Source organism: Populus trichocarpa, chromosome 1 (genome assembly GCF_000002775.5).
Source record: "Populus trichocarpa isolate Nisqually-1 chromosome 1, P.trichocarpa_v4.1, whole genome shotgun sequence".
Lineage (NCBI taxonomy): Eukaryota > Viridiplantae > Streptophyta > Magnoliopsida > Malpighiales > Salicaceae > Populus > Populus trichocarpa.
The window spans coordinates 16,408,354-16,425,639 of NC_037285.2; the positions used below are offsets into that span (position 1 = coordinate 16,408,354).

Genomic DNA, 17,286 nt, shown 5'->3' on the forward strand with positions numbered 1-17,286 from the left:
CTTTCGTTTGTTTCTAATCTGAAAAATATTTTTGAAAAAATTTAAATTTTTTTTTTATTTTGTTTTAAATTAATATTTTTTTTAATATATTTAAATTATTTAGATGAGTTGATGTGAAAAATAATTTTTTAAAAATTAAAAAAATATTATTTTAATATATTTTTAAATAAAAAATACTTTTAAAAAAATAGTAATTACACTCGTAAACTCGATATTTTTTTTGAATGGTTATTATTATTTTTAGCAAATGCTATCGTGTAAACAACACGTGAACAAGGACAGTTATCATCTCGTGAATACGGCCACACCAGATCCTGCTCCCCACCAACAACCAACGGCCAGGTGTCGTCTCTCTCGATTTGCTTGCTCTCTTTTAAGAAAAAACCAGTGAGTGAGGGAGAGGGAGCTATAGTCTCAATGTCACCGCTATACTATGCATCCATCCCCATCACCCGCGCACATTAGCTATAGCCTACTCACACTCGGTCAAAACTCTCATTTTCTAAGAAACGGTTGTTTCTCCTAAATCGGACGCTCACCTTCTCTCTCCCCGTGAACAGAAGGCGCATTTAATTGTTGATCACAGCCACCGGAAGGGTACTCTTCTCGAAATCCACTCCGTCTCCACGTCTAAATATAAATATTTAGCCAGCCAACATTTCTTTTTTATCACAAACATCCTCTCTCAAACTCTGTTTCTCTTCGTCAGAAGTTGCTGCGCTTTCTTTCTTTCTTCTTCTTCTTCTTATTATTATAATCATTATCATTATCATTATTATTATTGTTATTACTACTACTACTACTTTTCTTCTCCGATTACCAAAAAGAGATGGCGAGTTTGTTCTATGGGCGTTGGTTTCTTAGACTTGTATTTACAAGGAATGAGATCTAAAACGATATCCTATTATTATTATTTCTTTGGATTTATTTTAACTTGTGATAATTATTTTGTTTAAAGAATAGAATCTTGATTAATATATAGAGTTAGAGAGGATGATTGATACGATACTGTATTAAAATAAAATAAAAAGGGCTGATCTGGATTTGCAGGTGTTAGACAAAGAAAATCTTGCAATGAGAGGGCGTTATGTGGAGACAGTGGTGACCAAGAAACGGGCTTCGTCCAGGGATTTTATTAATGCCTATGATAGAGAAGAAAGTTCTGGTATTTTAATTTTAATCATTTCTTTCTTTCTTTCTTTCTTTCTTTCTATATATATATATATATATATATATATATATATATATATATATATATATATATATATATTGCTGTGTGTGTGATCTAATAAGAAAGAATATATCATACTGGGGACCGCAGATGCTATGTGAATATTCTTATTTAGAATAAAAAAATGCACAAGCTGCTCTATTTCTCCTGTTCTTTTGTATACTTTTGCTATGCTAATTCATCAACTTCATTACTCAATAAATATATATGTATATATATATATATATATATATAGTGTGTGTGTGTGTGTGTTGGGGAGAGAGAGAGAGAGAGCCAAGGCATTGATTTTCGTATTTAAATCACATTGTTTTAAGTGATTTGATTACCCATGCTTTTAGTTTCTCCCCTTTTTTCATGATAAATTTACCTTTATTGAGCTAGTTGATGATCTAGGAGCACAAACACCGTTTCCTTTAGCTAGTTATTTGTTAGAAGCTACAAGCACAACATATGTGATTGCAAGGATGCTTGTTACGCAATAAAGTTTATGAATTTTTACGACTAATGTCGATGCACTTTGTTAATTATTATTCATTTTTGCTATATATATAGTTTCCAAAGTTGTGGATGATAAATGAAGCGGCTGATATCTGCTATTGGCTGCAGGACATTTAGCGATTGGAACAGCCAAAGATGCTGGAAACCCTCACTGGAGGCATTCTTTGGTTCATGTACTGGTAGCAACTCTTTCTTCATTCTTATTCGGCTATCATCTTGGGTGTGCTCCTCTAACTCTATTCTCTTTTGCTCTTCTGCTCAAGTTTTAATGATTTTGGATACATTATTTACTAATATTTTTGTATTATTAATTCAGAGTAGTTAATGAAACACTAGAAACCATCTCTTTTGACCTTGGCTTTAGTGGGAATACCATGGCTGAAGGTACTTCATGCAACAAACTGTTCATTTTGTTTCATCTTCCCTTAGTGGAAAAAAATAAAAATCTAATGGATTCTTTTCATTTGAAGGTCTGGTGGTAAGTACATGCCTAGGGGGTGCATTTGTTGGATCTATATTCAGTGGCTGGATAGCGGATGGTGTTGGGCGCCGCAGGGCGTTCCAGCTTTGTGCTTTACCAATGATAATTGGGGCTTCAATGAGGTATGCATAGGGACTTGTATTTGTTTCAGGCTCATTTTCCAAATTCTTATTATGTCTAAAACTCTTTCTAATGAGGCTAATCAAATAAAAAATTGCAGTGCAACAACAAAAGATCTGTGGGGTATGCTTCTAGGGAGGTTTTTTGTTGGCACTGGGATGGGAATTGGCCCACCTGTTGCGGCTCTCTATGTGACAGAGGTACAGCTGTATAAGAAATGATAATTTTGATATATACATTGCCAGCTAACTTCTCAGGATCCTACCTTTGTTTGCTTTTCATTCATTTATTGATTGAATAACATATATCACTCTAATGAATAGGTTTCACCAGCGTATGTAAGGGGTACTTATGGGAGTTTGACCCAAATTTCGACATGTCTTGGACTTTTGGGATCTTTCGTTATTGGAATTCCAGCCAAGGAAACTATGGGTTGGTAAGAAAATTTGAAAGGAGGTTGAAGATTACTGTTCACTGCAAAAATTCTTTCAATATGTTTCAGCCATTCAAGTACATTGCTTGTGATCGCATTAACACAAATTAGTTGTCTTATTAACTCGTTGCTCTGCTCAGGTGGCGCATTTGTTTTTGGGTGTCTGCCATCCCTGCTGCAATGCTTGCTCTTTTTATGGAGTTTTGTGCTGAGAGTCCTCACTGGCTTTTAAAGGTCATCTGATCTTCAGTTTTATGCATATCAAACAATTCAAATTTTTTTTCTTGTGCTTGCATTGGTCGAGCTTAGATCCACCCTCTTGATGTTTGCACCCAAGTCGGGAGAAATATGCCTATATGTGACCATACACGCACACATGGTTATCTAACACCACATTTTCTTGTTCAATAAAAGTACCCATATTGCCAATCCCTACAAGTTTGGATTAAGGCTTTGTTGTTGTTAGCTTGTTAAGAGCTATTTAATGAAAAAATCATCATTGAAATTCATCTGACATCTATGAATAGATGTGGGTTACAGGTTACAATTGGTGATTAGATCTTCATAATCTACTAATAATTTTAAATTTCATAAAGATGCATATGATTTTATTTTATTTGGGAAGATAGAGTGTTAATTACCAAATATAATGTGAAGAAATGCGCAAAGATAATAATGGACAATACTCTAATAGTTGAACATTTTGGAACAAGTGGTCCTTTAGCATGTGGTCTTAGAGCTAGGCTGCATCTCACAATCTAGGAAGCTCCTTTGAATTTTAATGTAGGTTCTTTCCTCTTATGATGGTTGGATATTAAATGCTGGAAAGTAGTATGCCGACTCTTGTCCTTTTCTTTCCTTTGCAATGTCACATCCTCTTTTTGTAGTTTTGACTCATTACTCCTAACAGAAATTTTGATGATAAAACTTCGAAGAGAAATTTTTCCCTCTAAAAAGTTTAAGTTTTAAAAATTGGTTGTTTAAAATTATTGCTTTAGGATCAAATTTTCAAATTGTATTGAAATCAAATTCAGTTTTCCCCTTCTCTAATTATTTTCATGCAAGTAACTGGATCCTTCTTCCATGTTGTATGAACAAGCCATCATAATATTTTAAAGAGTACAATTTTGACGCAACAATACTTTTGCTGGGGAAGTCTAGAAGTAAATTACAATTGATACTGGCGTTTTTCTCTGCAACTCTAACTTTGTTCTGTTAATTGCTCAAAATATTAAAAAATATTTCATTCAAGCTTCTTTCTTCAAATAATTATTCAAGTGTTATCAATATTGTTCGAAAGTTGTTCTGTAGAACAAAAAGTTTAGTAAATGAACCAAAGTTCAGAGCTAGATAGAGGTTGTTATGTTTAGCTTTATCATGAGTACTCAGTGTGATCTTGGTTCATTTAGCCATTGTATAGAACGTAATTTAGTAAGTAATGATAATAGATTTTCCTAAATTTACTTCAGAGGGGAAGAAGTACTGAAGCTGAAGCCCAATTTGAGAAACTTTTAGGAGGATCACATGTCAAATCTGCAATTATCGAATTGTCAAAGTCAGACCGGGGAGATGAAGTTGATAAAGTGAAGTTATCAGAGTTTCTCTATGGTCGCTATTTTAAAGGTGCATTTCTCTTTTAACTTGCAGTTATATTTTCACATTAGTTTTCTTTCAAATAATTACATTTGAATTCTCCATTTGCAGTGGTTTTCATTGGGTCTGCCCTTTTTGCCTTGCAACAGCTATCTGGAATAAATGCTGTATTCTATTTTTCATCAGCCGTCTTTAAAAGTGCTGGTGTACCTTCAGACTCTGCAAACATATGTGTTGGAGTTAGCAATTTACTGGGTAGAGAGGGCTTTTCTCCCAGACATTGACTTGTGGATTATTGTTGGCTATCTCTTCGAAATTATGATTCTATTTTTAATATCTTCAGGGTCAATAATTGCGATGGTTATGATGGATAAACTGGGAAGAAAGGTGCTACTTACTGGAAGCTTCTTTGGCATGGTAAGAAAAAAAAAATGTGGTGGGAAAATTGCTATTTATTTTATTTTCTTGAAGATTATGTCTATAATGTGAAGATTGGTAGCGGTATATTCTAGGTTCAAACATGAAACAAGTATCAACAGTGTTAAAACCATATTTTGATCTTCCAAGCAAGCCATTTTCCAGTCATTTCTCCCATTTAAGTGGGGTGGGGAAGCAGAATTTGGAGATAGTCTCATGCCCTTCTGCCATTTTCCAGGAAGTAGTTGCTCTCAAGACCTGGATCTTATACCAGGCTGTGTGTAACTTGTAACTTCCAAGCACCAGGTTCTAATCTGATTGCATTATAGAATCTTATCAGGGTCCATGTGTATGTTTGCAATGGAATAGACAGATAGTGATTGGGTCTTTGAACAGTAAGAGTTTTCTTAATTGATAGAGAAAGTCACCAACAAGGTGGAATGTAACATCATAACCGTATAGGTGAAGATAACGAGTTAATTAATAAAATATAACAGGCAGTAGTCCTTATAACTTTGCCTCTTTTTTGGAAATTTATGGAGAATTGATTTATTACATGGCAATATTGAGTGAATAACTGTAGACTAAATGATGCCATTTGTGCTGACAATAAAAACTCAAGAATTGTAAAACGTAGACCAGAAGGTGGCGTAAAGTTAATGCTAGAATAGGAGCTTTGTAGGTAGGGTCCAGCACTTTGTGAGTTCTGTTTTTGTTTTTGCAACCGGATTCCTGTGGTACCAATATGCAATTTATGAGTTTAATGCTACAGATTTGCATTATCAGAATAGAATGTGACAATATGCTTGATCGATACTTCATGCATTCTGTTGTGCAGGCAGTCTCAATGGGTCTTCAAGCAACTGCAGCTACTTCATTTGTGTCAAGCTTTGCAGCATTGTATCTATCAGTTGGAGGCATGCTGCTGTAAGTAGTCATCCTTATACTCCAGAACTTGTGAGAAAAAGATCACTTTTCATTATGAATAAACCAAAATATTAACCAAGCTTATGATGACTTGGTCATTACTTTCAGACTCTCCAATTCTCTTTTAGCATGAATTCATGAAACTTTTTTGACGAAATATACTATAATTAAGCATCAGTTGATATTGGAACCAAAATTGGAATAACAGAAGATGCATACACTTAAAGGAAATCTCCTAACATGTGAGATATGAATGATAAGTTGTTTAGAAACTAGTTTTTTCCATAAAGATTGTCAGGTGAAAACTTATTATTTTGAAGCCTCATGATTTCTGTTATTTAAAACACAAAACTGCTAGTGCAGGTTTGTATTGATGTTTTCTCTCGGCGCTGGTCCAGTTCCTAGTCTCCTACTATCAGAAATATTTCCAAGCCGGATTAGGGCAAAGGCGCTGGCAATTTGCATGGCCGTGCATTGGGTAATTCTTTCATGGCTGTCCTTGCTTTTTTTTACCAAAGACCTTTTCTTTCAGGCAATTGAGACAGCCAAGTCTACACCTATGCAACTATTTTTTTTTTATTCACTTCAATTGATAGATTGATCTTTTTGATGATGACTAGACAGTAAAATTTGGAGGAGAAAATCTTGGCAATGGATAATTCTCTCATGGCTGTCCTTCATTTTTCTGACCGAAGACATTTTTCATTTTTTGGCCATTGAGACAGCCAAGTCTACACCTATGCAATTTATCACTCCAATTTGATAGATTGATCTCATTTTGGATGATGACTAGACATTAAAACTTGGAGGAGAAAATCTTGGCATTTCCAGTAGACTAACCAGCATAATGATATAAGAATTTGAAGTTTGATTCCACATAGAGAGAGTTCTGCTGTATTTTGTCATATTCAAAGAACAATATTATCTGCAAACACAATTCAATCAAAGCAAATTACTGAATTTTTTTGTCACAACACATTTGAGATAGTTTAGGTTTTCTTCTTGTTGATTTGTGAATTTAGTTCTTTTGTCTGGGTAAATTTTAGTTCCAGCTTCAAAGACTTGGATCTGTGCCAAGTATATAAGTTAGGTCATTTTCTTGTCTCCCCTTGTATCAGTTATCCAAACTCATTATTTGTTGTCATCGTGTTGCTGATTAAGTTAGGTCTTTGTAACAGGTTATAAATTTCTTTGTTGGCCTCTTGTTCTTGCGTTTACTGGAGCAAATCGGGCCCTTGGTCTTGTATACAGTCTTTGGAAGCTTTTGTCTGGTTGCTGTGTTTTTTGTGAAGAAAAATGTGTTGGAGACAAAAGGAAAATCACTCCAAGAGATTGAGATTGCACTTATGCCTCCAGAGTAAAGGTCGATCGTTTTCATACTGTTTCCCAGAATAGTCTTCTGTTTACAGATTTTTTCTTTAATAAAAAAAATAATTTAAGGGCTAATCAATTGTATTGCTTGGAATAACCTAGTCCATGATAGTTTGCTAGAAACTATTATGGAAGTTAAAAAATGGGACCTACTTTCCTCGTAAGGCTTTTTCTTGACATAATGGTTTTCAACTTTCCAAATGCCTTGATTATTTATACAAATGTTAACTTGGCAACTGCGTTCATTTGAGAGCTTGGTCCTGCATCTTCAACCATCAAAATGACACCATGTTTATCCTTTTACCCCCATGTTTATCCACAATAGCTATTTGCTTCTTGCTATTGCTAAGTTTTAAATTTTCATTAGAAGCCAAAGGATCGCTTTACCCAGTTTGTTATATACTTCAACTGCAACTTATTTCATTTTTTATTCTATTCTATTTTGATTTCCTACAAGTAGCTGGCTTTGTTCAGGGTATTTTTGGCTGAGAAACCCACATATTTTGCATTTTGGTGTTATAAATCATGGCTTTGTTTGGATACAATTTACTCTTCCCTTTATAGCTCTATTTTACTTCACATTGCACATGTTTCTTTTCCTTTTAAGTTAAGGGCAGCTCTCAGTTTAATCTGTCATGTAATTGTTTCTATCCCCCCTATAGTTCAGCATGAAGATTAAAATGATTTTTTCACCCATAGCTGCTCTTATTTCTGTAATGATGCCCTGGAGTAGGCTTCAAGGCATGATGAGCAGACTTTGGATGATTATTCTATTTGTTCCAACAAATAGATCAACTTGGATATAAAAACTAAACCATTCTTCCTATTTTGTGTCTCAAGCATGGCTCACCTCTTAGAACATTTCCGGCCATGGCTAAAATGGTTTTTGATCAGGACGTGGATTTATTCTGGCTGGCTTCTGTAATCTATCTGAAATCGAGGATCTCTTATTATTGTTGTTATTATTATTATATGGATAAATCTGATCTTGGGAATCATGTTGATTTGCAGGAAGTCGAAGGGATATTTAGTTGGATGTTTCTATGCCTCTGCGTCAATTTTGCCTTGTTCTGGTTTGGAGACAGCGGTAGAAGTGGAGAAATTGGAAAATACATAGATAATGTGCTCGCTCTAGAAGGCCCATGTATACCGCCGGAGCATTATTATTTTTGTAGCAGGATAATTCACGAGCACATCGGTGTACATTCCAAACTGTCCACTACAGGTAATTGAAGCGAGGCACAATAGGTTGCAGAACTTGGGATTCTACCCACAAATAATATGCTTTACATATATTAGCTTGTCAGCAGCTGACTCTATTCCATGCGAGATAAATGCAGAAATTCAAGAACATTATTTTAGAAAATTAAGAGAATTCTGATACTGCTCAGTTTATATTATGTTTTGAGTGATAGAATCTAATCTGCATGTTTAGTTTAATTACAAAACAAAAGCCTGTAAATATTAATTATATACATGAGATCAAACAAAAAGTACGCTTGCATAAACAAAATGCAAACTAGATTCTTAAGAACATTTGTTGAAGTACTTGAAGATCTAATTGTGTAAATTATCAATCATTTATATTTAAAATTTTAATGCTCATCTCAAAATGATTACAATCAGTCTCTCAAAATCTTAATAATATTACCTCGATTAGTTTTGCACTACTAAACAAAATATAATATAAAATATCTCTATAATAACAAAAATTAAGACTCTACAAAATATAATATAAAATATCTCTATAATAACAAAATTAAGCTCTAGAGTAAAGGAAGAACAAAGTATAAGAGCCCTGGAAAATTAAAGGAAAGAAGGTTGATGAGCTACTCTTTGGTGTTTAGGTTCCATTTCAACTATTTTTTATAATGTTTTTTGAAATCAAAACTGTTGCAAAATTAATATTATAATTGCTAGAATTGATTCTCCTGATAGTTTTAGCCGTAAAAACTAGATGTTATTTTACTTAGAAAATAAAATTGTCTAGAAAGAGAAAAATTAATTATTGTTTCGACTATTTGTTCGTATGTTAAAAAATTATATTACAGTGAACTCAAGTTGAAGCCCAAGTACACAAGATCTAAAACATAAGGTTTGAGGCTTAGGGATTGGAGCTCAAGGCCAATACCCATGCCGTGACAACAAGCCGAGTGAGCATGCTTGTGTTGCTTAAGTTCAAAACCCGGTTTACTAAAGTTCTCTACCTTCTAAAAGCTTTGTGCCATACTAACCCGGTTCAAAATTTACACTTTATATCCTACTATTTATATAGTTTATAACACTTCACATGTTGAGTTTGACACGCAAACTCAATCAATGAAAAAGTTAAAAAATATTATAAATATGTTATCATAATTGATTTAATGTTATAAGTGCAATTATAAGTGAAATATTACAGCTTTTGATACGAACCAAGTCAAGTCTAAATTTAACCTTAAAAATATCTGCTGACTAGTTTTACGAGATCAATTATACCTATCAAACCATACATGGGAATGAGTTGAAATTTTACAAGGAGATACTAGACATATGGAACTATATTTGGGTAAGGTTTCAGGTCAAATAGAGTTTGGAAACATATTATTTTATAGGGTTGAGATTACTATACAAATCTTATCAAATCTGTCAAACTAGACATTTGTGTACTGTTTGGGACATATTTGGATCTACATGTGGAATTTTGCTTCTATTCAAGTTGGGATGAAAAATATACATCTCAAGATTTCCAACCATATAAGGTAGGCCTAATAATTTATATAGACAACAAAGAGCAACGTATTTGAAGTCAGGACTGAAAATTTGCCAAAAATATGCAAAAATTGAAGATTCGGGCTATCTGGAAGAATTTTTGCATGAAAACTTTGTTTTTATTATCATATTTTATTTAATTATTTTTTAATTTGGGTATACTCTGACTTATTATAAATTGTTTAAGAGTTTATTTTATTATTGGACTTATGTTAGTTGATTATTAGTTTAGGCTCATTAGTTTGTAACTCAAAAGGGGTCCATTAGAGTTAGTTAGAGGAGACTATATGATGGTTTTTTAGCTGTAAATTTCAGAAGTAAGTTGGAAAATAAATAGTTTTCCTTTTGTTTATTTGTGGCAAAATAACCTTTTTTTGCAGGGACAAAGATCATACATTGACTTATCAAAGACTAACTGACTTCGTGGTGTCATTCGCATAATTAGGGTTCTTAGATACAAGGTTATATTTGGGTCCAAGTTTTTTTCCAATACCTTTGGTTCTTAGGTACAGTCCATCATTGGATTAAGGTTCTATCAAACATGATTTTTGGCTTTTCGAGTAGTTATCTATTTTGTTGGGGGTTGCTTAACAACATGATCAAGAGATTCATATCAGCTTTACAACATCTTTCTCAGATACTTTATCAAACACTATAAATACATTAATTTCTACCGGTCTACATCTTCATCAAAATCAAGCTTGTCTAATTCTCTTATAACCAAACACTCATATTCCTAATTAAAAAGTAGAACTCTATTTGCTTTTGATATTTTAGTTTTTATAATCCTATAAAAAACAAGAAATTAAATTAGAACAATTGAATGTCGAGAAAATGACAATAAACAAAACTAAAAAAATTAAAAAAACCATAAGTTAATACAAGTGATGACAACAATTTTAATTACCATATAATATTAGCATCATAATCATCACTGATTATATTACATTCATTCTCTGAGTCGAATGCACCATCCAAAGTTTTAACAAACTGAACATCACCTTTTAAGTTATTAATCCACTTATCTTTAGATTTATTATAAAATTCAAATCCTTTTTTATAACTGGGAATATAATCATTATTTGTTTCATCCTCATAATCATCCCTAACTTTCCCATCATCTTTATTTTTTTCTTTTATACCAGAAGTGCCACAATCATTTCTATCACCAATAACATTATTAACATAAATACCCATATCAATACTAGAACTACCAATGCAAAACACATTATCATCATATATATATATATATATATATATATATATATATATATATATATATATATATCTTCTTCTACAACAAGCTGTGCCACTATATTACTATTATTTCTTTCACTATACCATCGTATTCTACAAGACATTTGGTTGACATTTGGTTCTAGGTGGCTTACCATCTTTTGGTTTTTCTAAATAAGACTTTGACAATCTCATTGTTAAGGGAGCACCAATAGGATCAACATCAACATATAAATGAATTTAATCTTCACCTTTATGTACACTAAATACATGTAATTTCAAGGAATCATCAATAATTGTATTCCATTTTTCATCTCTTATTTGAGACCCCTTCAAGTTTACATCAAAGACTTACTTACATATAAATAATATATCTATGTAAGACATATAATTAGTGCCATAATTTATTTTAAAATTTGCAGGATCATCATGATGAGCAACTATATGTGGCATTTTGTATCTTGCATGGTGTATATTAGGATGGCTAAAATAAAGTACTAACATAGTATAACATAAACAAACTATGCATGTCTAAGTGATCATGTGTTATTTTCTATAATTGAACTGTATTTTTCAAAATTTCTTTTAGCTTTATAACTGCAACAATATAGTGTACTAACATTCACACAATTATATTTAGCTTCCAACAACCAAAATTCCCAATGGAGAGGATAACTTTTATTTTTATTTTTTTCTAACCATCTAATATGATTTTATATTCCAGGAATACTTTCAATACCAAATGTGTTGCAACCAAGTAGGAATATAAGTTGAGTGGTAGACTTTTAGATCCATGATGTATTATATAGTAGCAAAATAACCTATACGCAAACGATACAACTCCCAGAAAGCCAAGAAAACAGGTTTGAAAGTGTGACACAAAGATTACCTTGAACCTAAGCACCAACATTATTGGAATCTAAAACCCCCCACCCAATAAATAGTAATTCATGAACGAGAAGTATAGGATGACGCCATGAAGATAGATGTTCTTTGATAAGTCAATTCAATTCGTTAGAAAACCAAAGTAAGAGAGAAAACTCACCCTCACACACTCATAAAGAGAGATGATGCAATCTGAATTATTATTAAGCAAAAACATGAAACTAAAACTTAGGTTACATATGTGTTTTTATATGTATAATAACCTAAGCTAAACCCTATAATACCTAAGATATGGACTTGTATAAGGCCCACTTACAATCAGACTCAAACCCTTAATTAAACAAGCCTAAATACTGATAATCAAGCCCAAAACATGAAAACAAAAATTAAAATAAAGGTTTGAAGCATGTTGCCATAAATAACAAATAAAATAAACATAAAAGAGTTTTATTTCCTAGTCTGAATAATTGTAGCTTTAGGATTAGTTGCTGACTTTAGGAATTCCAAATAGACTAAGAGAATCAATTCTGACTTAGAAATCTTTGTTGTCACCTCTAGCTTTTCCTTGTAGAGCTTGGCTTCCTTGCTTTAGTTGGAAAAAAAAAATAATGATTCCTTTCTCCTTAGATGTTGATGACTTTATTAGTTTCCTTCATAAACTAGGAGAATCATTAGATAATTCTTCTTAGCTTAGGAAACAAATATGCCCCCCTAGTTTTCTTAGTGGACTAGAAAACTTTTTTTTTTGAATGCTAAGAATCCTATTAAGGATCTGATTTGGTCAGACTTATCTTGCATAAAAAAAGAATAACTACTGACTTTTAATCCTTGTAATATTAGGAAATCTGGCCCAAACAAGATTGTCATAAGGTTGGACACATTAGGCCTATGTTGTACATGGATTGGGCCTTTCTTGCACTTGGATTAAATGAATCAAAGGCTGCTCTTTAAGCTCCATAGGTGCCACTTGCTCCCCTAAGTCTATCTTGTCCCGAATGTGCTGAATAAGCCCATTCAATGCTTCTTTAAACTTCTTTATCCTAGCCCTTGTAATTGGCTCATTTGACACCTTTAAAGGGTCAATGACGTGTTTAGACATAATGTTGGGTTGGTCCTCATTATCCCCTCTCTCTTTAAAAGAATTCAACCTTAAATCATCACCTATATCAAACAGAGTAAGATCAGAAACATTAAAGGTAACACTAACACCATACTCACCTAACAAATCAACTTTCTAAGTGTTGTCATTGATCCTCTCAAGGATTTGAAATGACCCATCTCTTTTTAGTTGTAACTTGGATTTCATATAGGATGGAAATTTCTCTTAACATATATACACCCAAACTCAATCTTCAGGCTGAAAAACAACTTGTTTGTACCCCTTATTTGCTTTAGTTGTATACACATGATTCATTTTTTTTATTTGTTGTCGTACACTTTCATAGAGTTCTTTCACCACCTGTGCTTTATGATTACCATCCAAACTAACACTTTCATCAACAGAAAAAGGAATTGCAACTCTATGTACAAGGTCAATCTAATGTTCTATTCCTTTCAATAGTGGTAATCCGCTAGGAATGTCTTCAAGAAATATATCATCAAACTCCTACAATAAAAAAAATAGCCATACTAAGAACAACATGATCAATATTATTAGCATTAAACTAAGCTTTCTTATACACAAGTAAAACCATTAGCTTATTAGTATAAAACACATATTTTATCTCACCGTCTCTTGCGTAGAAATTTGGTTATTTCCTTAATTTTTCCACACAATAATCATCACTTAAACTTACTTTCTTCACTCTTTGGGTCTTACCTCCACTCTCAAGCAGTTTAATTATTGATTTAAAATTAGCCAAATATGATGGTCTTGTCTCACCATTATCCTCACATGAATTTACACTCTCTCTAACCTAACATTCTTTTTTCAACTTTAATTGATCATCATACACTTGTTTTAGAGATAAATGTACAAAAATGACGGTTTTACCATCTTTTACAATAATATATCTATTTCTAAATCCATCATGAATAGCTCTTCTATCAAACTGTCATGAATGCCCCAATAGTAAGTGATTAGCTTGCATAAGGACCACATCACACATAACATCACCAGAATATCTATTAATAGCAAAGGAAATCAACAACTTCTTAATGACTTTCACCGTACCATATTCATTCAACCACTGCAATCTATAAGACTTAGGATGCTTCACAGTATTCAAATTCAATTTCCTAATAAGAGTATTATTAGCTACATTGACATAATTGTCTCCATCAATTATCATACTATATACGTTACTTTAGATATGACATCTAGTGTGAAAGATGTTCTCCATTTGATGATATACATCATTCTCTTTGACTTGTACATTCAGAAGACACCTTACAACCTATAAAAACTTAAGCTACACACGACTTCAATGGAAAAACCAACACTATTTTTCATTGACTATTGAATGAAAGATATACAAAAACAAAACCTATTTTAGGTAACTAATACATATGCACATTTGCTGTAAATTTGCAAGAATATAATTTTCAATGAATGAAAAGATTTGTAATAGTTAGAATTCTAAACTTGGATAGTAATTTGTTGACTGGGTAGAATTGATGCTCAATTGATGCTAGGCAGAATTAAAGCAGTCTTTCTTGATAATTTGATAAAAATTAAGCACAAGATAGTGTGAGCATGTGTAAGTTTCAAACTCAAATGGCTTTCACTTGAGGGGATGTGTTAGAGAATAATATAAATTATATCTTGAGACCTCACCTAGCAGCTTAAGCTATTGAGTTGAATTGGTTCTTTGACTCAACTAAGGCCTCCCTCTTAACTGGATATGCAATCTTCACATCACTATAATTTTTCAAATGTGGCATCTCATCAACATCAGATTTGTCACTTTCAGATTCAATCTCACCATGCTTCATAATCATTGTTCTTTTATTTAGACACTGAGAAGCAATGTATCCACTCCCCAAACATCTCAAACATTTTATATCATGATTACACATAGGTTATAAATTGGTTTTTACCTTTCCCATCAGTAAGGACTTCGGTTGGGCAAGCCTCTTTCTCTTTAGATTCAACCTCCAAGATGATGAAAAAGATGTTGAATTGAACAATGGTCTTACGCTACTTTTTCTTTTGATTTGTCTCTCCACATTTGTTGCCATATGTACAATATCCTTTAACTTTACATAATGTTGTAACTCCACAACATTAAAAATATCCCTATTTAGCCTATTTATAAATCTAGCTATAATGACTTTTCTATCTTCAATAATATTGGCTTGAATCATTGTTATCTCCATCTCCTTGTGATATTCATGTACTATCTTAAAACCCTAAGTCAAACCTTGTAACTTCGGATATAGATCCTTAATAGTGATTAGGAACAAAACACCTCATCATCAAGACTTTTATCTCCTTCCATATCTTTACAGGTCGCTCCTTATTCCTCTTTATTCCTCATTCTACTGATCATAATTTGATCCCACTAAATCAATATGTAATCCGTAAATTCAATGATGACCAATTTCACCATATTATGTACAAAATAATTATAACAATAAAAAAATCCAACCAACCTTTTTCTCCCACTCTAAATAAGCCTCAATATCATTTTTACCTTGGAAATTGGGAATTTTCAGTTTAATAGAGTTTAAGTCCCCATCCACATCGTCATGGTTCTCTCTGTTACAAAAGTTTCCCCTCTAGTTGAATTGGCCTATTTGTCTAATCCTAAAATCCCTTTAGTTTCTAGGTTGCCAAAAACCTCTCCCTTGTTTTAGAGTCTCAACCTCAAAATCTCCATCCTTAGAGTCATCATTATCCTCCCTAAAATCACCAAAATCAACCTCAACATACCTTTCAGCCCTTACTTCATGTACATCATGATTATTCAAATTAATGTCATCCCTATTTTTTTTTAACCTTCCAATGTCTCTTAACACTATTTGCACATTTTCTAACATTGGTTAGTTGTAATAAAATATCCTCACGGTTGTTGTGTTTTGCTCAAATATCAAGTTTTTCACTCTAATATACTCGCTATGTCTTTTTCCTTTTATCTCTTCTTATTTGGGCTCTTCCAGAACTGAAATCAGCACTAAATAGAACCATTTAAAAGCATAATACAAATGAGTAAATATGACTCTAGAAGCAAGAAAATTATGAAAACAAGCAAAAACGAAACTACAATTACTATCTCATGAGCAACAAGTGAATCTATACGAAATATGGATGACTTGAAGACACGAACAAAAAACATATGTGAAATATATGAAAATGATGCAAATAACACCTAAATATGCCAAATATTATGATAGCATACTAAAAGATATGAAATCAACAGAAACAAAACAAGTTTTAAAAGCTAACGTAAAGTAAACATGTTACGGCAAGCTTGAACCCGAATCTGGACCCCAAAGAAAATGATTTCCAAATAAACTCAAAATTAATATATAGTGTGATTAGGACCCCATTAAACAGTTTATAAAATTTGAGTTAATTCCAAGTCATTTTAATAAATGAACGCAAAACTAACTTGAAACAACCCCTTTAAAACCTAAATTTGGAACTTAAAGCAAACAATGTCTAAATGACCCCAAATTTAATATATAGTGTGATTAGGACTCTAGTAACCTAAAATATAAAATTTGAGATAATTCTGAGTTGATTTAATCCAATTTCCCTTTGTTTAGTTTTTTTCAGCATAATCTGAAACTTATATTTTGAATGATTTTTTCTTTTTTTAAAATATTTTATGCTACTGATATGTTGAGAGGTAGTAACAAATTGAAATAATGTTTTTTTCTACTAAAAAAATGCCACTACTAAACTGAAGAGAAGAAGATTGGGACAAGTAGTTTGACGTGGAATAAGAGAAAAACAAAATTATATGAAGGATATAACATGATTAATGGAGCCAAACTATGATACCATATGATGCAAACCTCATAAGCACTTAGTCACGTAACCCACATGCAAGCCATGCAACTCCTAGAAAGCAAAAAAATCAGGTTTGAAAGTATGACACAGAGATTACCTTGAACCTAAACATCAACATTATTGGAATCTGAAACCCCTACCCAATTGACAGCAATCTGTGAAGGGAAGTATAAGATGACACCACGAAAATAGTTGTTCTTTGATAAGTCCATTTGGTTTATTAGAGAACCAAAGTAGAAAAGAAAACTCACCCTCACTGAAGAACTTTAAGAGAAGTTTTCTCTTTCTTCATTTTATAAACTGAAGTATTTGGTACAATAAATAGGGAAAAGATGCTAATCTACTAACTATCAAAACAAGAAATAAATACTAGATAGGAAAGAACC

At 32.5% G+C, this 17,286-nt stretch overlaps 1 protein-coding gene across 1 annotated transcript; it reads left to right on the plus strand.

Moving 5' to 3' along the window:
• The first annotated feature begins 332 nt into the window (after positions 1 to 332).
• On the plus strand, positions 333 to 8,471 carry LOC7475078 (probable plastidic glucose transporter 3). The gene is made up of 15 exons (XM_002298192.4): positions 333 to 597; positions 1,051 to 1,165; positions 1,838 to 1,949; positions 2,046 to 2,113; positions 2,200 to 2,332; positions 2,431 to 2,530; positions 2,654 to 2,766; positions 2,904 to 2,997; positions 4,233 to 4,386; positions 4,468 to 4,611; positions 4,700 to 4,773; positions 5,612 to 5,700; positions 6,064 to 6,178; positions 6,879 to 7,063; positions 8,083 to 8,471. Exons 2-14 carry the CDS (start codon positions 1,075 to 1,077, stop codon positions 7,059 to 7,061), a joined length of 1,470 nt encoding a protein of 489 aa, XP_002298228.1. The 5' UTR covers positions 333 to 597; positions 1,051 to 1,074; the 3' UTR covers positions 7,062 to 7,063; positions 8,083 to 8,471.
• The last annotated feature ends 8,815 nt before the right edge of the window (positions 8,472 to 17,286 follow it).

Coding starts and splice junctions, on each gene's coding strand:
- LOC7475078 (XM_002298192.4), top strand. CDS start 1,075: ATGAGAGGGCGTTATGTGGAGACAGTGGTGACCAAGAAACGGGCTTCG. Junction 2,114..2,199: donor TGGGAATACCATGGCTGAAG/GTACTTCATGCA, acceptor TTTCATTTGAAG/GTCTGGTGGTAAGTACATGC. Junction 2,333..2,430: donor ATAATTGGGGCTTCAATGAG/GTATGCATAGGG, acceptor AAAAAATTGCAG/TGCAACAACAAAAGATCTGT.